At 48.0% G+C, this 12319-nt stretch overlaps 1 protein-coding gene across 3 annotated transcripts in view; it reads left to right on the top strand.

Annotated features, from left to right (window-relative positions):
- Nucleotides 1-12319, top strand: part of LOC115096863 (multidrug and toxin extrusion protein 2-like) — a 30439-nt gene that overhangs the window by 11848 nt on the left and 6272 nt on the right. For all 3 annotated transcript variants that reach the window (XM_029612071.1, XM_029612070.1, XM_029612072.1), the window contains exons 8-12: nt 7649-7746; nt 8784-8897; nt 9462-9529; nt 10540-10648; nt 12098-12173. In XM_029612071.1, the coding sequence (XP_029467931.1) occupies nt 7649-7746; nt 8784-8897; nt 9462-9529; nt 10540-10648; nt 12098-12173 (465 nt within the window). The remainder of the gene's footprint in view (nt 1-7648; nt 7747-8783; nt 8898-9461; nt 9530-10539; nt 10649-12097; nt 12174-12319) is intronic.

The raw sequence follows: 12319 nt of genomic DNA, 5'->3' as shown, positions 1-12319 counted from the left end.
CTGGGACTGGTGTAAGTAGAAGCTGATCCTTTAGGGCATTGGTTCTCAACCTTTTTTCAGCTGGGACACACCTGACAGATGGTTCTCAAGTGCGTGACACACTGAACATGTGACCGTCACAGGACAAAATGTAAATATACATTCTGCATCCTCAGGAACCACATCGACCCCCAAAAATGGGTGCAGAGCAGAACTAGGGCATTACCCGTACAGCTCACGATACAAAAAAAGATATTCTGGATCTGATGATATCTCAGCAAAAGCAAAACAAACTCTCTTTACTGACAAGCACAATACCCCTCCTTATGAAAAGACAATAATTTACCACTACAAATATTTAACCAGGACCTAAACACTAATACACCTCCTATTGGGAAAACAGAGCAAGCCAAGCTGCTATAGATACCCACTTAGAAATAATTGTAAAACTATACTAATAAATGTTACAAAACAGCTGATGAACAGAATAACATCCAACAATTACAAACTCATAAAAATTAATAAAAATAGTCTAAATATCAAAATATTTCAAACAGCAGACACATCACATAATACCCAATAATTAAAATGGCAGTCAATCAAGAAAAATAAACTTAAAAAGCTGCCTTTACTTACCCTCTCCAGCAACTCTCCTACTCCTTTCCCTTGCACACCAATAGCACTCACCAGAAGCAACAGTGGCTGCTGAAACTATGTCCTCACAGTCCTCTTCCTTAGGGCCCACAACCAGTCTCTGTCTCACACAGACCAATAACTTCCCTAACTAGTATCTCTTCCTCACACACACACACACACACACCAGTCACCTCCCTGACCAGTCTCTGTCTCTCACACACACACACCAGTCACCTCCCTGACCAGTCTCTCTCAATCACACACATGCTCTGTCACTTACATGCAATCTCACACATACTCTGTCACTTACAACCACACACACTGCCACTCATGCACCCATTGTACCACACACACACACACACACACACACACACACAAGCTCTCACTCATGCACCCAGGCACCCATTCTACCACACACACACAAAGCAGCCACTCACCACCCAGGCACCCATTCTACCACAGGCACCCATTCTAACACACACATACACACACAAAGCTGCCACTCATGCACCCAGGCACCCATTCTACCACACACACACATGCTCTCACTCATGCACCCAGGCACCCATTCTACCACACACACACACACACACACACACACATGCAAAAGCTCTCACTCATGCACCCAGGCACCCATTCTACCACACACACACACACACACAAGCTCTCACTCATGCACCCAGGCACCCATTCTAACACACACACACACACACACACAAGCTCTCACTCATGCACCCAGGCACCCATTCTACCACACACACACACACACTCTCACTCATGCACCCAGGCACCCATTCTACCACACACACACACAAGCTCTCACTCATGCACCCAGGCACCCATTCTACCACACACACACAAGCTCTCACTCATGCACCCAGGCACCCATTCTACCACACACACAAGCTCTCACTCATGCACCCAGGCACCCATTCTACCACACACACACACGCTCTCTCACTCATGCACTCAGGCACCCATTCTAACACACACACACACACACAAGCTCTCACTCATGCACCCAGGCACCCATTCTACCACACACACACACACACACACACACACAAGCTCTCACTCATGCACCCAGGCACCCATTCTACCACACACACACACACACACACTCTCACTCATGCACCCAGGCACCCATTCTACCACACACACAAGCTCACATGAAGCCTCTTCTCATTGTTTGGCCCAATAAGCCTGGCCTCCACTTCTCAGCCGCCTCTGGCCTGACCTCCCGCGGTGCGCAGGGTCTCTCCACTCTTCAGCCACCGGCAGCAGCGCACAGCGTCTCTTCGTTCTTCGGCCCCGCCGGCATCGGTGCGCAGGTCTCTCCACTCTTCAGCCGCCGCCGACGGCGCGCAGCGTCTCTTCCTCCTTCGGGCCCCGCCGGCATCGGCGCGCAGTGTCTCTTCCTCCTTCGGCCCCGCCGGCATCGGTGCGCAGGTCTCTCCACTCTTCAGCTGCCGCCGACGGCGCACAGCATCTCTTCCTCCTTCGGGCCCTGCCGGCATCGGCGCGCAGGTCTCTCCACTCTTCAGCCGCCGCTGGCGGCGCGCAGCGTCTCTTCCTCCTTCGGCCCCGCCGGCATCGGTGCGCAGGTCTCTCCACTCTTCAGCCGCCACTGGCGCATGCAGCATCTCTTCCTCCTTCGGCATCGGCGCACAGGTCTCTCCACTCTTCAGCCACCGCTGGCGGCGCGCAGCATCTCTTCCTCCTTCGGGCCCCGCCGGCATCGGCGCGCAGGTCTCTCCACTCTTCAGCCGCCGCCGGCGGCGCGCAGCATCTCTTCCTCCTTCGTCCTCGCCGGCATCGGCGCGCAGGTCTCTCCACTCTTCAGCCGCTGCCGGCGGCGTGCAGCATCTCTTCCTCCTTCGTCCTCGCCGGCATCGGCGCGCAGGTCTCTCCACTCTTCAGCCGCCGGCAGCGGCACACAGCGTCTCTTCATTCTTCGGCCCCGCCGGCCTGGCCTCCAGCGGTGGCACACAGCATCTCTCCATTCTTTAGCCCTGCCCCTGGGGAAAAGGGCAGCACAAGCGGGGCAGTGGAATACCGGGAGCTGCGACACACCTGCTGGTGCTTGGCGACACACTGGTGTGTCGCGACACACCGGTTGAGAACCACTGCTTTAGGGGACAGGAGTGGTGTGAGTAGAAGCTGAACCTCTAGGGGCTAGGAGTGGTGTGTGAAGAAGCTAATCCTTTAGGGGTTGAGAATGGTGTGAGTAGAAGCTGATCCTTTAGGGGTTGGGAATGGTGTGAGTAGAAGCTGATCCTCTAGGCGCTAGGAGTGGTGTGTGAAGAAGCTAATCCTTTAGGGGCCGGGAATGGTATGAGTAGAAGCTGATCCTCTAGGGGCTGGGAGTGGTGTGAGTAGAAGCTGATCCTTTAGGGACAGGGAATTTTGTGAGCAGAAACTGATCCTCTAAGAGGCTGGGAGTGGTATGAGTAGAAGCAGAAGCTTTAGGAGCTAGGAATGGTGTGAGTAGAAGCTGAAGCATTAGGAGCTGGGAATGGTGTGAGTAGAAGCTGATCCTTTAGGGGTTGGGAGTGATGTGAGTAGAAGCTGATCCTTTAGGGGCCAGGAGTAGTATGAGTAGAAGCTGATCCTTTAGTAGCAGGGAGAGGTGTGAATAGAAGCTGATCCTTTAGGAGCTGGGAATGATGTCAGAAGAAGCTGGTCCTTTATAGGCTGTGAATGATGTGAGTTTAAGCTGACCCTTTAGGGGCCAGGAATGGAGTGAGTAGAAGCTGACCTTTTAGGGGTTGGGGATGGTGTGAGTAGAAACTGATCCTTTAGGATCTGGGAGTGGTGTGAGTAGAAGCTGATCCTTAAGAGGCTGGGAGTGGTGTGAGTCGTAGCTGATCCTTTAAGGGCCAGGCGTGGTGTGAGTAGAAGCTGATCCTTTAGGACCTGGGAATGGTATGAGTAGAAGCTGATCCTTTAGGGGCCAGGAATGGTGTGCATAGAAGCTGACCCTTTAGGGACCGGGAGTGGCATGAGTAGAAGCTGATCCTTTATGGGCCAGAAGTGGCATGAGTAGAAGATGTATGTTTAGGGGCTGGGAGTGGTGTAAGTAGAATCTGATTGTTTAGGGGCTGGGCATGGTGTGAGTAGAAGCTGATCCTTTAGGGATTGGGAATTATGTGAGAAGAAGCTGATGCTTTAGGAGCTGGGAGTTGTGTGAGTAGAAGTTGATCCTTTATGAGCTGGGAGTGGTGTGAGATGAAGCTGATCCTTTATGAGCTAGGAGTGCTGTGAGTAGAAGCTGATCCTTTTGGAGCGGGGTTATGCTGTGAGTAGAAGCTGGTCCTTTATAGGCTGGGAATGGTGTGAGTTGAAGCTGACCCTTTAGGGGCTGGGAGTGGAATGAGTAGAAGCTGAGCCTTTAGGGATTGGGAATGGTGTGAGTAGAAGCTGATCCTTTAGGGTTTGGGAGTGATGTGAGTAGAAGCTGATCCTCTAAGAGGCTGTGAGTGCTGTGAATAGAAGCTGATCCTTTCGGGAAAGGGAATGGTGTGAGCAGAAGCTGATCCTCTAAGAGTCTGGGAGTGGTATGAGTAGACGTAGAAGCTTTAGGAGCTGGGAATGGTGTGAGTAGAAACTGATGCTTTAGGAGCTGGGAATGGTGTGAGTTGAAGCTGATCCTTTATGAGCTAGGACTGGTGTGAGAGAAGCTGATCCTTTTGGAGCTGGGAGTGGTGTGAATAGAAGCTGATCCTCTAGGGGCTAGGAGTGGTGTGTGAAGAAGCTGATCCTTTAAGGGTTGGGAATGGTGTGAGTAGAAGCTGATCCTTTAGGGGCCGTGAGTGATGTGAGTAGAAGCTGATCCTTTAGGGGTTGGGAATGGTGTGAGTAGAAGCTGATCCTCTAAGAGGCTGGGAGTGGTGTGAGTAGACGCTGATCCTTTAGGAGCTGGGTTATGGTGTGAGTAGAATCTGGTCCTTTATAGGTTGGGAATGATGTGAGTTGAAGCTGACCCTTTAGGGGCCGGGAGTAGAATGAGTAGAAGCTGATCCTTTAGGGGTTGGGAATGGTGTGAGTAGAAGCTGATCCTCTAGGGTTTGGGAGTGATGTGAGTAGATGCTCATCCTCTAAGAGGCTGTGAGTGCTGTGAGTAGAAGCTGATATTTTTGGGAAAGGGAATGGTGTGAGCAGAAGCTGATCCTCTAAGAGTCTGGGAGTGGTGCTTTAGGAGCTGGGAATGGTGTGAGTAGAAACTGATGCTTTAGGAGCTGGGAATGGTGTGAGTAGAAGCTGATCCTTTAGGAGCTGGGAATGGTGTGAGTAGAAGCTGATCCTTTAGGGGTTGGGAGTGATGTGAGTAGAAACTGACCCCTTAGGGGCTGGAAGTGGTGTGAATAGCAGCTGATTCTGTAGGGGCTGGAAGTGTAATGAGTAGAAGCTGATCCTTTAGGATCTGGGAATGGTGTGAGCAGTTGCTTATCCATTCGGAGCTGCCAGTAGTGTGAGTACAAGCTGAATATTTAGGAGCTGGGAATGGTGTGAGTAAAAGCTGATCCTCTAGGAGGCTGGGAGTAGTATGAGTAGAAGCTGATCCTTTAAGACAATGGTAGTGGTATATGTAGAAGCTGATCCTTTAAGAGTGTGGGAGTGGTGTGAGTAGAAGCTGATCCATTAAGTGTCTGGGAAAGGTGTGAGTAGAAGCTGTCCCTTTAGGAGCTGGGAGTGGTCGAGTAGAAGCTGATCCTTTAGGGGTCAGGAGTGGTGTGAGTAGAAGCTGACCCTTTAGATGCTGGGAGTGGTGTGAGTAGAAGCTAATCCTTTAAGGGCCTGGAGTGGTGTGAATAGAAGCCGATCCTTTATGCACTGGGTGTGGTGTGAGTAGGAGCTAATCCTTTAGGGGCCTGGAGTGGTGTGAATAGAAGCCGATCCTTTAAAAGAGTGGGCGTGGTGTGAGTAGAAGATGATCCTTTAAGAGAATGGGCATGGTGTGAGTAGAAGCCAATCCGTTAAGAGAGTAGGTGTGGTGTGAGTAGAAGCCGATCCTTTAAGAGAGTGGGCGTGGTGTGAATTGAAGCCGATCCTTTAAGAGAGTGGGCATGATGTGAGGAGAAGCCAATCCTTTAAGAGAGTGGGCGTGGCATGAATAGAAGCCAATCCTTTAAGAAAGTGGGCATGGTGTGACTAGAAGCTGATCCTTTAAGAGAGTGGGCGTGGTGTGAATAGAAGCCGATCCTGTAAGAGAGTGGGCATAGTGTGAGTAGAAGCCGATCCTTTAAGAGAGTGGGCGTGGTGTGAGTAGAAGATGATCCTTTAAGAGAGTGGGCATGGTGTGAGTAGAAGATGATCCTTTAAGAGAGTGGGCATAGTGTGAGTAGAAGCCGATCCTTTAGGAGTTGGGAGTGGTGTGAGTAGAAGACGATGCTTTAAGAGAGTGGGCTTGGTGTGAGTAGAAGATGATCCTTTAGGAGCTGGGAGTGGTCGAGTAGAAGCTGCTCCTTTAGGGGTCAGGAGTGGTGTGAGTAGAAGATGATCCTTTAAGAGAGTGGGCATGGTGTGAGTAGAAGATGATCCTTTAAGAGAGTGGGCATAGTGTGAGTAGAAGCCAATCCTTTAGGAGTTGGGAGTGGTGTGAGTAGAAGACTATGCTTTAAGAGAGTGGGCTTGGTGTGAGTAGAAGATGATCCTTTAGGAGCTGGGAGTGGTCGAGTAGAAGCTGCTCCTTTAGGGGTCAGGAGTGGTGTGAGTAGAAGATGATCCTTTAAGAGAGTGGGCATAGTGTGAGTAGAAGCCGATCCTTTAAGAGAGTGGGTGCGTTATGAGTAGAAGATGATCCTTTAAGAGAGTGACCGTGGTGTGAGTAGAAGCCGATCCTTTAAGAGAGTGGATGCGTTATGAGTAGAAGCCGATCCTTTAAGAGAGTGGGCGTGGTGTGAGTAGAAGCTGTTCCTTTAGAAGCTGGGAGTGGTGTGAGTAGAAGCTGATCCTTTATGCACTGGGAGTGGTGTGAGTAGGAGCTAATCCTTTAGGGGCCTGGAGTGGTGTGAATAGAAGCAGATCTTTTAAGAGAGAGAGTGGGCGTGGTGTGAATAGAAGCCGCTCCTTTAAGAGAGTGGGCGTGGTGTGAGTAGAACATGATCCTTTAAGAGAGTGGGCATGGTGTGAGAGGAAGCCGATCCTTTAAGAGAGTGGGCGTGGCATGAATAGAAGCCGATCCTTTAAGAGAGTGGGCATGGTGTGAGTAGAAGCCAATCCTTTAAGAGAGTGGGCGTAGTGTGAATAGTAGCCGATCCTTTAAGAGAGTGGGCGTGGTGTGAGTAGAAGCTGATCCTTTAGGAGTTGGGAGTGGTGTGAGTAGAAGATGATCCTTTAAGAGAGTGGGCGTGGTGTGAGTAGAAGCCAATCCTTTAAGAGATTGGACGTGGCGTGAGTAGAAGCCGATCCTTTAAGAGAGTGGGTTTGGTGTGAATAGAAGCCGATCCTTTAAGAGAGTGGGTGTGGTGTGAGTAGAAGGCAATCCTTTAAGAGAGTGGGCATGGTGTGAATAGAAGCCGGTCCTTTAAGAGAGTGGGCGTGGTGTGAGTAGAAGCCGATCCTTTAAGAGAGTGGCATAGTGTGAGTAGAAGCCGATCCTTTAAGAGAGAGGGCGTGGTATGAGTAGAAGCCAATCCTTTAAGAGAGTGGGTGTGATGTGAGTAGAAGCCGATCCTTTAAGAGAGTGGGCGTGGTGGGAGTAGAAGTTGATCCTTTAGGAGTTGGGTGTGTGAGTAGACATTGATCCTTTGGGAGCTAGAAATGGCGCTCATGTTGTTACAGATGTAATAGGTATGGGTAGATTTGGTGTAATTACGAGCATTTTTGCTGACTCTCCTTATGCATTCTATTTGATCATGGCCACCAGAATGAGGGCACATAAATGCCCTTGTGTCTGTAGAAAAACAAAGGGCTCTATGTGTCTCTGACTGCATATGGGGCTTTTCGCTGTTGTGTGTGCAGGAAACACGATCAGCAATATGTAACATTCATATTAAAGGATGACCAATGTATTTTCCCCTCTTTTTTTCAGGGGTTCTGCCTGGGCTAACACCATTTCCCAGTTCTCTCAGGCTATTCTGCTTTTTATTTATATTCGGGTGAAAAAGCTCCATGTTGAGACCTGGGGAGGTAACATATAACAGTGCTCTTTATGCTTTTTTTTTTCATGTATATATTTATACTGTATAAGCTGTGATGATATTTTTTTTCAAAATAATTTTTATTGGAAAAAGGAATAAGGTTACATTTTGCAAATATGGCGTAGACAAGGCATGAACTATAACATTTCAAATGCAAAACAGCACGCCTGTAAAAACGAATAAGCAAAACCCGTATTGGGTTGGGGACGAGGTGCCTCTGGGTCCTGGATTTTTAGAATGGCCTGACTCTGAAACAGGCACCCATGGGCCCTCCCTCAGGACCATCAGGACGCTCTGCTTGCTCTGGGTTATAGCAATCAATGGAGTGGGCCTTCACAGTAGCAGTTCTAAGACAGGACTGGTTCCAGGGGGTTTCGGGGAAGGCTGGCGTGGAGGAGATGGGTTTAGAGGGTGGGGGAGGTTGTACAGCGAAAATACAAAACAGAAAGGGAAGGTGGCTGTGATTGATTTTGTTAAACCATCTGGCTCCTTTGCTGTTCAGCGTGGAGTGTCCTGTGTACGGGAGAATTTCTCTCCTGGCTCTTTGTGTTACATGATTTCTTTGATATTCTTATGGCTGGAACAGGCGACTTTCCCTAACCCAAACAGGGGAAGCTGAAAGACCCCACTCATTTCAAACACCTATAAATATAAGGCCCATTCATCCACGTTTATTGAGTCCGGCAAAAGAGTGCGCTGAGATTTGGAAAATAATAATAATAGTACAATTCTAAGCCGATAGTGGGGACTTTAAGACTGGTGCTGGTAGGGTTGGTCTGTATATTTTTGTCCGCGGTTTTATTATGCCACTGGTTCAGTTATGTTCACCACTTTGACCAGTCTAGTGCTGCCTGGGGAAGTAGTTAATAAATATGTTTAAATAAATAAAATAACTAGCTCTTCTTCAGGGCAGGATTACACTGATGGCATTTGTGGCGGCGGGGGAGGGGGCCCGGCGCACACCTCCTCTGCTGTGCTATCCAGAAATTAACCCTTTTTTTTTTTTTTGGTCTCCGCGCCCCACAGGGTGGTCGTGGGAGTGCCTCCAGGAATGGGGTCCCTACACAGGCCTGGCTATTCCAAGCATGCTGATGCTGTGCATCGAGTGGTGGACCTATGAGATCGGAGCGTTCCTTACAGGTTAATAAACATGCAACACTGAAATACCACAGTGAGCTGCGGGTTCCCATGGGCAATCCCACTGGCTTACATGATGCTGACTGCCCCACAGGTTTCTAGCAGCCTGCAGCTTACATACCACGAGTAACCTTATGCTGTAATAGATCACGGTTCACACAATCACTTCTTGGCCTTTTGCCTAAGATCATGGTGCAGGGTCTGAGCCAGGAGCCGAGGATATGCGTAATACGAGGGGGTTAACACCCTGTCGCTGGGGGACACGATGAAGCTACAGCCAGTGCCAAAGCAGGATTAAACCTCCTGTTCAAATATAAAGTCACTGCAGGCCAGGTGAGAGGACTGTGAATAAAACCTGAGCAGGTCTGTTTTTCCCAGCCAATGAGAGATGGCATCCCTTTAGTCAGAAGATCTGTCATCCTTAGCTCTTCCTGGCTTATTTCGAGCTGCCTTGGCATGGTACTTCCTATGGGAGGGGGGAGGATGAGCTCACATGCTTTAGGAATTTCTGAAGGGCATGTTCCTACCTGTTTTAAAACTGAAACCCTCCGTTGTGCTGTTTTTCAGGTTTAATCGGTGTGGTGGAGTTGGGAGCACAGTCCGTAATCTACCAGGTGGTCAACATGGCATACATGGTAGGAGGATTTTCGCCGGCCCCTTGCATGGTGTGAGCAGATCTCCGCTCCCCTGAAGGAAGAAGCCGCAGGACCGACTGATACTGTCTGTGCAAGGATCCCCTTACGTTTCTTTCTCCCCAGGGTCCTTCTTAGGCTCAGTGCTTCTGTCAGGATCCCCAAGCATCATCTCTGCTGTTAAGAATTATAATAATAGTAACATAGCATTCAGTATGCATGTGCATGTTTCATGGTACCTCGCCTAGGAACACTGATAGGTGGGTTATACATTTTATCAATAACCTGCGGCAGGCAGAGACCACAGTGGTCCATCTGGTCAATCCTGAAGACTTTGGCAGAGAGCTTTCATTCTCTGCGTTCACCAGCTAGTTTAGCACCGCTGCCAGGACGCCTCTAGTGTCACCTTCTTTTATTCAGATACATTTTGCGCACACAAAATGTTTCTGCGTGAGGGGGAGGAAATGTTCAAAGCCTTTGAATATCAACCTGAAAAGCAACAGCAATTAGGATTTATAGATTTCTCAGGCAGACTCATTTTTTTAAATTTTATTTTTGTCAGCATTTCTTTCTTTCTTTTTTTATTTAACTCAAACTTTCTGGTATTTATTTTCAAGGCTTGAGCTTTGTTAATGCTAGGAAGCTTTAGGCTCTGTAAATAAAAGGCCTTATAAGGTGTTCTTGCAGCTTATCCAGATGAACATTTGCTAGGTGGCCGGGATACAGAAGGCACAGGAGATAACGAGAGTAAAAAAGTGACTTTCATTGGGACACTGAGCAAATGTGACCTGTGCATGAAACAGAAGAAATAGACAGTGTGGAACTTAAAGACCACAGGGGAGGCCTTCACCCAGTCCTGCTTAACATCTAGGAATTCTGGGAGCTGTAGTCCTCTTTGATGCTAATGTATAATTAATGAGTACAGATGTCAGAACCGCTGCTGATTTGGAATCAGCTGGCATGCCCAGTTCCAACAGAAGAACATTTTAAGCTCTGCGTGTTTGCTATTTCAGGTACCCTATGGGTTTAGCATAGCTACCAGCGTTCGAGTGGGCAATGCACTGGGTTCAGCCAATGTGGAACGGGCCAAGAAATCTGTCACCACTGCTCTACTGCTCACAGGTCTGTGTCTCTTTCATACTTCTGCTTTACGCAAGCTGATGATTCGATTCATCTTATTCTATTCTGTTCCCGGTTTGGGTCATGCATTTCTACAGGAGCAATCCTACACTCACAGACCGATGCAATACAGTGCGCTCGGCTGAGTGCCCGGCTTTACAGGCGCTTGGACGCGTGTCCAAAACCCCTCATGCAATAAGGGGATTAGTGCGTCCAAAACGCGTGTCCAAACCAGCGTGAAGCTAATAGCACTCATCGCATGTAAATTCATGTTTATGACGCTATTAGCTATCATCCCCTGATGCAAAAATAAAAATGTGCACCTGACGCGCACATTTTTACTCTCAAAAATTAACGCCTGCTCTGGAGCAGGCGTTAATTCTTGAGGAGTTTTTCTGTAATTCCTCTGACTTCATATTGTGGCAATAATGAAGTCAGAGGAACCAAAAAAGGAGAACCGAAAAAGAGAAAAATAAAACTATCAGCGGCAGCCAGGTTAGGAAAATAGACGTTCAATTAACAAGCATCCATTTTCCTAACCCATGGCTGCGCACTGGTTAGGAGAATGGACGCTTGTAAAATTGAGCGCTAGGGATGCAAACCTTTCCCTAGCGCCTCCTTTTTACCGTGGCAGCCCATTTAAATATTAAATCGGGCACCCAGGAGAGGTGGATCGTGCGTGTTTAGAGAGCGGGCGCTCAATCATGAGCGCCCATAAGAACATAAGAAATTGCCATGCTGGGTCAGACCATGGGTCCATCAAGCCCAGCATCCTGTTTCCAACAGAGGCCAAAACCAGGCCACAAGAACCTGGCAAATACCCAAACACTAAGAAGATCCCATGCTACTGATGCAATTAATAGCAGTGGTTATTAATTGCATCGCCTCCGATATTGCATCGGCCTGTCAATGCCTTGTACAACAGCATGTCACAAAAATTGCATACTAACTAATCAGATTCAATTATATCAACAAAATATAAAATATTACAGCAAAAAACAACATTCAGCATTACACTTCATAATACTAAAAATACATCATAATGACAACACTCAGGTTTTATATTTGGTATGTTATTAATAAACCAATAAATAATCCCTAATCCCAACCCAAGCTCAACCCCCCAACCTCCACTCTCAGTGAAGGGAGAATTTAAATTGATTTAAATAGTCCTGGCACTGAGTCACGGTGAGTTCTAATAATATACTCAAGCCAGAGAACCAGTTTTTATTTGTTTAATGATTTAAGTGCCTACAAGCAGCTGAACTCAAGGGAGTCTGGTTAACTTTAGAGAAACCCCTTTGTCAACGCAGACGTCCATCTGCCAAATATCGATCCTACTAGAATGGGACTAAGAGAGCACATTTTTTCTTAGTAACCTTAGTCTTTCTACCTGGCGTGTTTTACTTATGATTTGACACATACTGCCTGTGGATTTGGTGTGTTTTGCAGCCTTTTTCACCATTCTGGACAGCATCTTACTGGTTTCCCTGAAGGATGTGGTGGCGTACATTTTCACCACTGACAGGTGGGTAATCCCCTTTCAGGAAATAGAGTCTTACCTGAACACTATATGAAGTTTAAAAGAGCTTTTTTCTGTCATAATTTGATTTCAGGCAAGCTCAGTGGAGATTGTTTCTGAACAAACCGTTAGGTTCTCAGAGCAGTTTTGAT

The sequence above is a fragment of the Rhinatrema bivittatum genome, chromosome 8, assembly GCF_901001135.1.
Source record: "Rhinatrema bivittatum chromosome 8, aRhiBiv1.1, whole genome shotgun sequence".
NCBI lineage: Eukaryota > Metazoa > Chordata > Amphibia > Gymnophiona > Rhinatrematidae > Rhinatrema > Rhinatrema bivittatum.
This window is presented reverse-complemented; position numbering and strand designations above follow the sequence as displayed.